Source organism: Montipora foliosa, chromosome 8 (genome assembly GCF_036669935.1).
Source record: "Montipora foliosa isolate CH-2021 chromosome 8, ASM3666993v2, whole genome shotgun sequence".
Classification (NCBI taxonomy): Eukaryota; Metazoa; Cnidaria; class Anthozoa; order Scleractinia; family Acroporidae; genus Montipora; species Montipora foliosa.
In genome coordinates this window covers 44,375,485-44,387,984 of record NC_090876.1, presented here as the reverse complement: position 1 = coordinate 44,387,984, position 12,500 = coordinate 44,375,485, and the positions used below count along the sequence as shown (strand labels likewise).

The following is a 12,500-nucleotide window of genomic DNA, read 5'->3' as shown; positions in this document are numbered from 1 at the left end:
TCCTCGAGCCAGCTCCCTCAAGATTTTAAAGTTAGTAATGGCGGACCAATAAATAAGAAAATTCCAGTTAAAATAAACAGGTTTTTTTTTAAATCAGAACTTAAAACTTGGGTCAGTTAGTGTTTAGTTAACATAGTTTTGAAATCCAAAGGAAAAAAGGAATTGTTTTTTTGGTCGTATTACCACTTTAAGGAAATCATGCCAGAAGTCGACTCTGTTTATATGCGGAGCGATAACGCAGGATGCTGTCATTGCGCGTTTACATTACTTTCAGTCTACCATGTTGCTAGCGAGCATGCAATTGAACTAAAGCGTTTTGACTTTTCGGATCCCCAAGGCGGAAAAGGATCTTGTGACCGTAAGGCCGCGACAATTAAAAGTCACATGCGCACCCATCTCAATTCTGGCCACGACATAGAGACAGCCTCTCAAATGATGACGGCCATTGAGTCATCTGGCGGAATTTCTGGTGTCCGGGTGACGGTGAGCGGGCCACAACCTGCTGCAAAGTCCACTCCAGTAAAATGGGAGGGCATTAGTTTCATTAACAACATTGCATACTCCCAGGAAGGTTTGCATGTTTGGAGAGCTTATGGAAAATTGGCTTGGCAAATTTGTACCCTGGAGCAACTTCCGCCAACAAGTTGGGAGTCTTCCTCAGCTAAACAAACAGAAACAGAGTTCTAGTGCTGAAGTATCTTTCCAAACTGCCAAAGCCAGGAGTAAACCAAAGCAAACACCGGTTTTAGAAGAGGCCCCACAGAACAGAAATAACAGCGACGACGATGAAAGCTGTAATGACGAAGGAAGCAATCTGTTTTTCTGTCCAGAAGAGGGATGTGTCAAGTCCTTTCTACAATACTCATCGCTAGAAAAACATCTGGACTGTGGTAAACACAAGTATGCCCTGGAACAGGAAACACTGTACGACAAGGCAATGAACATGTACGCAACGAAACTGGAGCTTGGTGCTGGCGTCCTACCAGAAATAGTTGATGAAGGTGCATCTAAGTCAGTGGAGGATGATGGCTCCGTGCTACCGATGGGATGGGCTTTTAAGTCAGCAGGAGTACAAAGAAAGAATCTCTCGGTGGCGCAGAAAAACTATCTTTCAAGTTGGAGAACGCACTGGGCAAAAAGCAGATCCAACGAGCGTCTCAAAGGCAATGCGAAGAGTAAAGCATAGTGATGGCTCTAATATCTTCGACAAGTGCGACTATCTCACACCGCTACAAATAGCAGGATTTTTTTCTCGCTTGTCAGCAAAGAAAACTTATAGTGTGGAACAATCCAGTGAGGAGGAAGAACTAGAAAGGAATGAGCTGATAACAGAAAAGGCAATCGAAGAAATGTCCAACGAAGTAACGAAAGCATTAGCTCTTCAGCATCCCATCATGTACGAAACATACAACATCTGTGAGATCGTAGGTCAGTCTAGGCTGGCGAAGTTTTTGATACGAACACTGCAGAACATCTGTGCAGCCTTAGAACTGGATGTAGCATCGATGACTGGCAAGCGCAAGAAACCGTATATGGAAATTATTGAAGGCATTGTGGCCAGGTGTGGCTGTAAAACTAGTTAAGGCTGACTAGAATATGTAGAGATTAACCTACGAAATAGTCAGTGATGTCGAGAATGTCTTACTTGAGGTAAACTGAAATTGACGGCTCTGTTTGACGCTATGTGTGTCGTCTATAGAACATTTTAGAGATACTCTTTTACGAGTGACGACTGACGGGGGTTGTAAATTGTCTCGTCAAAATTATCCTGGTAGATTTTACGATGGAATCCAGGGAAAAGCCAACAAAAGGAAAAGTGTTATATGAAATGTAACAAGTTGTTATAAATTAGTTAAGTCTGTGGAGAGAAAAGGAATCACAGCCACGCCCACAAACGGAAAATCTTGTACATATTCAAGTAGATTTAAAGATTACTCAGAATTTTAAAAGGGGGATGGTCTAATGTAAAGTTTTTTCAAGCTGTCCTGTGACTAACAATTTTAAGGCCAATCATAAGGAATCTTCCAATTTCATTTTTAAAATCATTTTTAACTGCATCACGAGGTCAACCAAGCCCTCTTTTATCGAGAAATCCTTCGAGTTGAACCGCCCACTGGACAGAGAGCAAACCGTTCTCCTTTTGTAGGTCTACAGTGGCAAATAATACTCTTCTTGTAAAAAGAGTTAAAGGAATGGTAAGAAGTCATATGCGTCTCGTCCTGACGAAAACTTTAGTTAGAGCGGGACTGGCACTAGCTGATGAACACCAGTCTCAACCCTAACACTAACCATGATGATTCGGGAACCATTCCGAACTGATTTCGCATAGACTTTTTAGGGTCAATGCTTTGATACAGAAAAACTAGAGCTACACGTTTAGAAAGTGATGAGGATCGTTAGTTACAATTTTCGAACACTGGAGGGGGGAGGGCGTAGTCGATCACGTGGCCAAGTAATTTGCATTTCTTTTTTCAGTTTTTTTTAAAGTTTACTTTACTTTACCATCTATCATTCCTCGTGGATGTCTTTTTGGAAAATGTGCGTAAAAACCACCTAGTCTTTAATAAATTAGTTTATCGAGGAATTCATTATCCGTGACCGGTCGTGTCCGGGTGATCCCGTTTAACCCACTTAGGCAATAACGTCCTTACCCTTTTCATAGTTGGAGACCATTACCAGGCTGAATTGTTAAAAAAAAAAGAAGAAACTAGGTGATGGTCAAAGCCAAGTGTTAAGTTTTTCCGAACTTGAGATGTGGCAACGTCTTTCTTGTACAAGGCAATGAATTCGTCATGGCACCCGCATTTAATCACGTATATTTTCTAGTTCGATTTGGGGTAAAGCTTTTAGTAGAAGTGCACAAACGCTTTGTGTTTCATCATTGACAGTTTTGAAATTAATTCAGAGGCTAGAACTTCTTGAAGATGGTTTATGTGGTTTATCGCCGTAGAATATAGCTGAGGTTATAAAATGTAAAAATTGATATTGAAACTAAAAAGACTTGTAAGTTTGAAATGTTTAGCAGCAGCATTATATAAAGGGTTCATGATTTTCCGGTCACAAAAAGTCCGTGCACATGAACGTCCGCTCTCACTTCCGGAAATAATAATTGGTCACGCAACCGTTGAGTTGCCATAAATACATGTTCTGCGAATCCAACTTGCTGAGAACGCCCAGCTCCGTTTTGGCTACGTTCGCAAGGAAAATGTAAGTTGTTATTATACTATGAAAATGTCGAAGTCTTCATGTGCTGGTAAAGAAGGTTAAACGACCCTTTAATTTTATGATCAAAATATTTGATTCTTGTGCGAAATTGTCACGGATTTAAGACATGTTTTGAGACAAACGGCTCGTTAAATTGTTTGCCTTTGGTTTGTTTATTAGTTCGAAACTGATTTTGGAGAAAAGGCAAACGAAAATAACTTTTTAAATCTGATCTCTGATCTTGAATTCAGAGATTATTGGTCGGGAAAACTTCCCAACAAAACATCTCACGTCTGGTCTTCACGCTGGAGTGTAAACAAACATGACAGCTGCGTTATCTTGACAAATTATCTTGTAGTTTGATTAAATTTGTATCAAACGAAGGTACAGCAGAAATACAATGTATGTCTTTGATTTTAAAACATGTTGGTTAAATTTTTACGTCAATCCCGCTTTTGATTGAATGCTATGTTTGGAAAACGTGTATTTCTGTTTGTTACTGGGTTGCCGTAGGCATCCCAGTCGGAAAATGGGTAGATTATTATTATTTTTTTTATTTTCCGTGTCGGTAAAAGTCTTGCCCGTCAGTCCCCTGCTAAGTGGTGTCTTTCTGCATAGAGCCCTCTGCCCGTATTTTCTTAGGATAGAGAAGGTAGTGGAAATACGTAGACTTCTCTGATGGACACAGTAGAATGATAAACTTAACCTGCAATGGCGTCGAAAGTCATGTAACGCAAATGGCGTTTTAGTGGATCTTAAACAAAATATACCCTTATGGAGCTCAATAAGGCAAGTCAGTTGGATAAACTAGGCGGGCGGTGAAAACAAATACCTGGAATCGTAAAAGCGACGAGTAATGGACTTCGACAACAATCTATCGCCCGTCGAGCAGAAATCAAAGTGAGCTGTATTTACCTGAAGTACATGGTAATTTGACACGATTGAGTTTCTTGTCTTCACGCACGCAATGAAATAGGAAGAGGTTTTCGCCTCTAAGAGCAAATATGTTGTTTGTTTCAATAAATTTTTCGCTGGAAAAGGATTCTGTGGTATTTTCTGCCTTTGTGAAGTATAATATCATGTTGTGTATTGAATTTTCGCGCTTAAGGTTCAAATGTGATATGGGAGAAGTTTTTTAGTATTGCTCTGTAAGCAGGAAGGGTTCACAGGCCTGTTGGAAGCGTGCTTGAGTTTCAACAAAATGAGCCCCAAAATCAGTGAAAAATTGTGACGCAGATGAATCATAAAGTAGCTGCTATTTCCAAAATGATGGAATTACCTGGTGATAAATAACGTCGTACGCGTCTTGGAGAGTAAATTTTGACTTTGCATAAACAAGAGTTGGGCGATTGTGATCTTTGTTTTGACTTCGCTCATTTCAGTGTCAAACTTTATAACACTTGACAGAAAAAGAAACTTACAAAAACCCGGTATCTTGCCATCATTTGACACTGATACTTCACTGCTTGGCGAGTAAACATGCCGCGGTAACTTAATCACGGCCGCCCGCTGAATTCCGGCATGTCACTTTCGATTTTGCGATTTATTTGAACGTAGCAAAAATCTCCCAAAATGTTTGTCGCTGATCGTAACTTTTTATATTCTATATTCATGATTCAAAATTAATATTGTTTTCATGTCGTAAATATTTTACTCTCGATCGACCGTTCCGGAAACTTCCTTCTGCTCTTTCTAAAACTGTGTATCAATAGATATTTGCTTTTGCATCAATGTTTGTTTTGCATAAAGCAAGCTAACAAAATCTGTACTTTGCTGAGTTCGCATTTGTTAGCGTAAATAGTATTTTCGGTCAGATCCTTGTGTTTTAGTAGGGGTTTACTGTTTTTGGTCTCCCATCCTAAAACTAACCCCGCCCGAAAGGGCTTAACTTCCGGTGAATTTTAGTATTAAAAGCATTCAGATGCTCAGAGGGCATACTTGTGGTGAAAAGAAGTTGTGAGGGAACTTGAAAATTATCAACATGTCAGCCCAGAAGCCAATGTTTCTCGCTTCTCTTTTATTTGTTATTCTTCGGAGACTGGAATGCTGTATTTCAATACCACACAATTCAGTGCCTTCTGATTTTCTGTAACACGTACCACAGGCAACCCAGTGTATGCTTCACGGAAGCATCTCGTTCTACGTAAATTGGAAGGTCGGTTAAAACAGGGCATTGTATCCAACTTTAAAATTGAATTTCGTCGCGCTAAATCATTTCCCCCAAAAATCCTTTGGATATGTAAAAGAACGATTATTCGGCTGTGGAAATCCAGATTTTTCGACGTATTTTATTAAGTACCACATACTTATATTAAAGGTTATTTTTTGGCATTTTTTCATCTTGATAAAAGAGTGTTCGCGAAATGTAATTATATTTTCAAAGTGAAAAGAAAAGAATTGCTTAATTTGCTTTTGACACATATTTTGGTATCATTCTACAAGATTTAGTAAATTTTATTTCTCTAGAGTCGGTTATTTCGTTACGCGAAGCATTCTTTTTCGACCTAAATTGTACGCTCAAAATGTGGGAAATTCTCAGGATTCGGTTATTATTGATTTTCTCGAAAACTAATCGATATTTAGCCAAACGAACTATGCAGTGATTTGTTTTACATTAAGGTCTACCTAACCTGAGAATATGGGCCAAATTGAATTTTGAGCTGTTGCCACGAAATGTTTGACCGATGGTAACATTTGCTCTTAACTTGTATATAATTGCTTTATTTTGTTACAACTATCTTACAAGTTTTATTTCCAAATCTAGTTTCTATTTATTAATCTTTTATCGTGGCATGCCTGTAAACTATCTGGCACAATTTTTACCATATAGCTAAGCGCATGTTTCCACGTTAAATAAAGTTTCGGTTTTGCAGTTTTCAAGAGGAAACTGGACAAAAATATCGAAAAGTCGGGCCTCGAATCTGATAACAAGCCTTTCGATCTGTCCGCTACAAATAGTCTTCGCTTCTTAAGTCTGCTAGGTCTGCATAATTATTTTGATCGAATTTCTGAATGTGCCAGTGATTCTAATTACTGGGTTGCCTACGGCAAACCAGTCGGAAAATGGGTAGATTATTATTATTTTTTTAATTTTCCGTGTCGGTAAAAGTCTTGCCTGTCTCTCCCCTGCTAAGTGGTGTCTTTATGCATAGAGCCTTCTGCGTGTATTGTCTTAGGATCGAGTGGGTAGTGAGAAATGCGTAGATTTCTCTGGTGGACACAGTAGAATGATCAACGTAACTGGCAATGGCGTCAAAAGTCATGTAACGCGAGTGGCGTTTTAGTGGATTTTTAAACAAAATATACCCTTATGGAGCTTAATAATGGAAAGTCAATTGGATACTGAACAAGAAAGGCGCCGAAAAAAAAATCTGGAATTTTAAAAGCGACGAGTAATGGACTTCGACAACAATCTGTCGCCCGTCGAGCCGTAATCAAAGTGAGATGTAGTTCTAATATTGTACGAGTGTGGTGTTTTGTACAGCGCTGAAATCAAATGGAAAATTCTCTAGTAACTTATGGGTTTAACAAAACAGAGACTTGGATCTGTACTCAATTCTGCACAGTCTTCTGCTAACAATTGGAAATTTCACAAATTCCTGTTAGTCAAAAATAATTTGAAAGAAAGCTTGTTGCCCATTTTTTGCTTGATAATTCAAGTAAAGGGTTTTTCAGTGAAGGGTTTGATGCTAAACACTCGTGGGAAATTTATTTACCGTGTTGCGTTTTTGACACGGAGTGCAATTTGACACGATTGAGTTTCTTGTCTTCACGCACGTATTAAATGAAATAGGAAGGGTTTTTTGCCTCTTATAGCACATATGTTGTTTGTTTCAAAAAGCATTTCGCTGGAAAATGGTGGCTTTTATGAATTCATCATGTGTAATATGCGAGCTTAACTGGATAGTTTTTAAGGCAATAGTAAAGCATTTTCGTGTCAAAATATAAGGTAAGCGACTCCTTTCTGTTGTTAACTTAATTGAATATACCATGGCTCGTAAGTTTGTATTTGTCATCTGCTGTAAACTTGATTTCCACACTCAAAATTACCTCCAGAACCTTTTTTTTTGCGTAAAATAAGCTTTTAGAATGATTTTCGTTTCTTCTGTGGTGATACTTGACGATTCGGGAACATTTTGTGAAAAAGATTTATAACGGGTCACACGCAAAACTTGCCCGATTATGCATATGTAAACATCCACTTCGCCCTTTGACATCCCATTGAAAGAAACTCGTAAAATATTCGCAGACCGGTTGCTTTCTCTGAAATTTGAAAGGATGATTGCTAACAAATATAGAAAGATTTTCACAATAACTAAAAATTCCTGTGTTAAGCATTAGAATTCGACGAAGAGGTAATGCGACTAAATTTGTCCCGTGCGGTGCTATTTTTATGATTTGACTGTTGTGCAAATTTTGAGAGATAATATTAAATTATGAAAAAATATCTAGTTAAAGGTAAAGGTACACCTTATTTAACGTCGGAGTTCCTTTACTCTCTAGAGAGTATTCTCCCAGGAAGCCGACGGATAGATCGTTAAAAAATCTTTATTTTTAGCTGTTATTTGAACATAAAAGATGCAACACTTGACGACAAATAATAATTTTGCTATTACTATGTATTTTTCCCGGGAATCCGGTTGAAAATGAGTTAACAAATTTGCATACGTGCGTTGAAATGTGATACACGAGGAGAAAGGAATTTTATTTCTCTGACAAATGATTTTGTCATTGTAGTGCTAGATGAAATTTATTTGGGAAGCCAACAATATTCTTTTTACTTCCTGGTTAATCCAATTTTATTGCTGCGACTTGCTAGTGCGAAGATTGTGTACATGAAACTCGCGCTTCTTGAGAATTTTGAGTGTCATGAAATTACATAATTTGCGTGACAATATATCCCTTTTTTAATACTCAGACCCAAATACATTCAGATAGAAACAAACTTCATATTTACTTAACTATTTCTTCGCTTTTGTGCTTGTCAGCATTGTGATTTGTGGTAATTCGCAAGTCTGTTTTTGTATCTCATAGATGTTTAGATTTTCAATTACACGGCCACTCAACCTCTCTATTGTGTAAATAGTTCACCCTGAAGTCAAAATAGATACGTTTCTCAGGAACCCGACAAAGAAGGCTTCCTGACCCGACAGAAGAAATCTAAATATTCAGTTAAATATTACAACAAAATTAACTAACGACGGAAGTTTCTTCGCTAAAAAGTACGTTGTTCTACTCTGAAACATTCTTTCCCGTAGTTCATTCACTTGACACAGGGTGATCACGTGCACCTTTACGGTTGCCTAGCATGTGATCAATTTCTTCCTTTTGACAAAACGGTAGAGACTGCAAAAATGTTCGTGTTTTTAAGATCTTTCAATGAGAATTCGATTCATAGTTATATATAAACACTATGTTATTTTTTTTCTTCATCTGTCTCTTGGCTTGCTTTTTCTGGTGCAAACGCAAAGCCAAACAATGTTTTGACCTGGTATCAGATTAGACCGTCACATAATGAAGCGGAAACAACACCTTTAGTCCTTTCTTGTATGTGCAATAAACGTTTGCTTAGTCCAACTGCTAGACATGCTGGAAAACGTCCGTCAGAGCAATTTGCAGTTAGTTTTTTGCCGACTATTTATTTAAAGAAGAAACGAGTGAATTTTACTCAAGACGGCGTGTTTTGTTATCTTTAAACTGAATTTATTACGAAAGCTTAAAAGACTAAAAGACCTTAAAATGGGACAGGACATTACAAAACAATTAAACGTGTGAGCCAAAGGGCCTCTGCTAGCGCGACATGTGGGTGACCCCTGAAATGGTCTTAATGACGCGCCACTTGAAAAAATTAACTGGAACGCTGCAGTTCTTTGTGTAACGCGTACCACAGGCAACCCAGTGTAAGCTTTTTGGAGCTTCTCGTTTATTTGATGTTAGCATAAATCACTTTCCATCCGCTTACATCCATACGCTGATGATATTGACAGTTATTCTGATTTCCAAAATACCGGCTTGATCGTCTTGAAAGAAATTTCAATGCTGCCGCAAGACTCCTTTGTTTAGTACCGAAATTCGATCATATCTCGCCTTATGTAATTCAGCTTTATTTGTTATCTATTGAGTAGCGAGTCTATTGCTGGTTTTCACTCACGTGATCAACAGCCATGTTTTTCAACGAAAACAAAAGGAAGCGTTTGCACAATAATAGAGTTAAATTCCCGGAGGATTTGGTCGTGGCACCAACATGGCCGCCTTTTCTTTGTTTTGGGCACCAACATGGCGGTTGTGACGTCATGTGAAAACCGAGAATTTATTTTTAAGTCTATTTATTTATTTATCCTTTTTTAATTTGTTTAAATTCAAATATATACAAAGCAATATTTACAGGAACATACCAAAAATAGGTCCGCAATGCGTACTTGTGTGGGATTTCAGTCAAATAAACGTTGATGATTAGCATTACAATAAATGTAATACACTTAGTAATGTTGTAGTGATGAATGTCGAGTAAAGATTCCGTAGAATTCCGAGCTGCAGACAAGAAAACAGTTAGGGGAGAAACATGTTTGCACTTCTAGCTTCGAGGAAATTAGGGGTGCTTACCATTTGTCATAATAAACCGGTTGGGATGATCGGTGAATAATGGTAACTGTTTTTCCAAAATTAGCAAACCAGCCCAACGAGATGGCGCTTACCATTTGCAATTGTTTTCGGCTGATGAAAGACTGGAAACTGGAGAATTTAGCAAATGGTGAGGAAATTTCCACTGTTCCGTTCGGAATGGAAAAACAGGACTACCTCTGTTTATGTGAAAATTGACAGTAAGTTGAAATGCATTAGTTTCTTTAACTTGCGAATCTACAGAAACTGGCGCCGTCACACAACGTTTCAACAAATTGTAGTTAAGATAGGGAACCTCAAATTGCTAATCATAAATCTACAGGATAATTCGTTATGTTATATGTGTCGGCGAAACTTCGGTTGTTGGTAGCAATAAACGGGAGTTGAAAGTAATGAAATTATTCAACAGTTGCAGACTGCGTGGCGCGACACTATTTATATTACTAGAATTGTATTTTCTGCGCAATTTTTTTGCGGGATTTTCATAGGATGGAGACAATGTCCGAGAAGTGGAATTTGGTACGATTGTTCCTTATTCATCCAAGAATCTCTTGCATATGCAAACAGAAAGGGAGTGTTTACGTACTAAAATAAATACCCAGCAACGCGTGGTTTAAAATTAGGTCTTAAGACCTAATCTACGCCCTCCGAATCTCCAACTAAGAACTACGAAATATCTAAACATAAATTGTCAGTTTTGCTCTGTGAAAGCTCACAATAAATGTAAGTTGAAGGGTTGTAGGGCATACTAAGTAACATATTTTCAAACTTAACTCAGGCTCGTTTTATGTGAGAGTAACAAAAACTCAAATTTATTTCGAAGTGTTCAATCAACTTTTCTTCGTTTATACGACTTTTCCTTACCTTGTAAATTTTGTTTGCACCGAGAAAACAAGTCGAAAATCGCCAAATGACTACTATATAAAATGTGATGTTTTAATAAAAGTGTAGTATGAGTCAGTAATAAAGACATCTGTTTTCTATTTCATGATTTCGTTTGCGCCAGTTATTAGTTTTTGTGTTTTATATCAAAAGCAAATGACTTCTAGTTCACTGAAAAGCAAACCTTCCGAAATTTGTTTGGATTTTACGCGAAGATGACCCTTTGTTAAGAGACCCACCCACTCTTACAAAAATGTGAACGAAAATCTTACGAATAAATTTTTTTGTTTCTTATCCCAGACATGTAGGACATTTTGATATTAACACTTAAAAAAAGTCATCAGACAAGATTGCAATATTCCACTGAATTTCTTCAATCCTTATGGTCCATTTTAACTGGGAATGAGTGGAAAAGGATCATGAAGATTTGATCAATTCAGTACAGAGACAAACACAGTCTTCCACATTATATTATTTGCGTAGGAAAGGCCAAGAAGATGATGTTTCTTGCATGTAATTTTTCTAAAGAATGCTGTGAGCAAACACACTTAGAATATGAAAAGCTGAAATCGAGAGATTGTGTAGAACACTATACAAAGTAAAAGACTGAGAAATAAATTTAAGAAACGCTTTTCGATTCATTTTATTTGCAGGTTGAAAATGAAAATGAAACGTATGATCTGAAATATATGAAATGTTACGCGAGGCTTAAGAATTTTAAAATGTTGAACTAAAAGAAATCCAGTCTGGTTTGATTCCATTACACCAGTTATTCGTGGCGAATGAACAGCCTCTCTTCGATCGTCACCCAATCTTTTCCGGAAAAGGCGTGACGGAGTAAAACGTGCGCCTAATCCATCCCTCTTTTTCCCCAAGTTTGAAATCATGACACATAAAGACGCAGGTGAAAGAAGCTCCATCGATAATTCCGTTGAAATTTAAGTGTCTATGTAATCTCCTAAAAACTTCAACAGAATAATTCTTTGCACCTTCGCTCCTTCAGAGGCTCACAAAAAATGGATCAAAACACCTGTAATTTGATCTACGGCCGCAAGAGGAAGGAGAATGAGTTTAATACAAGTATGAAGTCCGAAATTACCCTGCGTTGAGGAAGTTCTTTGTAAACAGCGATGCAAAATTGTGACATCAATCCGGTAACCAACCCATTCCCCTTCGTTCCTCGGTCACGAATCAAACTATGACCCGAGTTTCCCCCGTATTTGAAAAGCACGTAGAAAAGTGAGTTTTCAAGAAAAGGTTGCGAAAATAACAAGACAAGAGGGGGGGGGGGGGGGGGGGGGGGATAGGAACTTGAAGGTTTGCATGGTCGTTGCCTTTTGCTTGAGACTCTTCTGAGCTCTTTTTCTCTCTTTGTTTACCCACAGATAGTCTCGTCCTGCACCAACTATGACAGAGTGTCCAAAGCGTTATCTGCTTTGTCTTGCCTGCCTCGTGGCCTACGTCATCTTCATTGCTTATTCAAGTAAGAGATCTGTTTATATTTTGGTTGCGCTCTCCATAGCTCATTCTATGGAGAGAGCAACCGCGAACATTTAGCAATTTCAATAGCTCATTTTACTTTGTTTACTTGATGACCCTGCCCCACGGAGGAGGTGTGCCAGAAGTCGACCTCAGAGTGAAAGTCTCGTTAACTTAAATTGAGAACTATGGGCCGGTTACTTAAACGAAGTCTAGACAGCGCTTACGAAAGTCCACGTTTTACCTATGTTTAAAATGTGAAAATCCATTATTTAAACGTTGTCCAACTATAACTGTGTTTAAGATGCGACTAA

At 38.1% G+C, this 12,500-nt stretch overlaps 1 protein-coding gene across 7 annotated transcripts in view; it reads left to right on the top strand.

The window, feature by feature from the left end:
• Positions 1-12,500, top strand: part of LOC138012864 (uncharacterized) — a 109,063-nt gene that overhangs the window by 80,685 nt on the left and 15,878 nt on the right. For 2 of the 7 annotated variants that reach the window (XM_068859780.1, XM_068859786.1), the window contains exon 2: positions 12,093-12,190. In XM_068859780.1, coding sequence (XP_068715881.1) covers positions 12,115-12,190 — 76 coding nt within the window. In that variant the 5' untranslated portion in view covers positions 12,093-12,114. Of the gene's footprint in view, positions 1-3,060; positions 3,208-6,478; positions 6,644-6,768; positions 7,154-10,005; positions 10,026-12,092; positions 12,191-12,500 lie in introns of those variants that run through there. The other 5 variants (XM_068859779.1, XM_068859784.1, XM_068859781.1 and 2 more) reach the window with 5 other exon arrangements.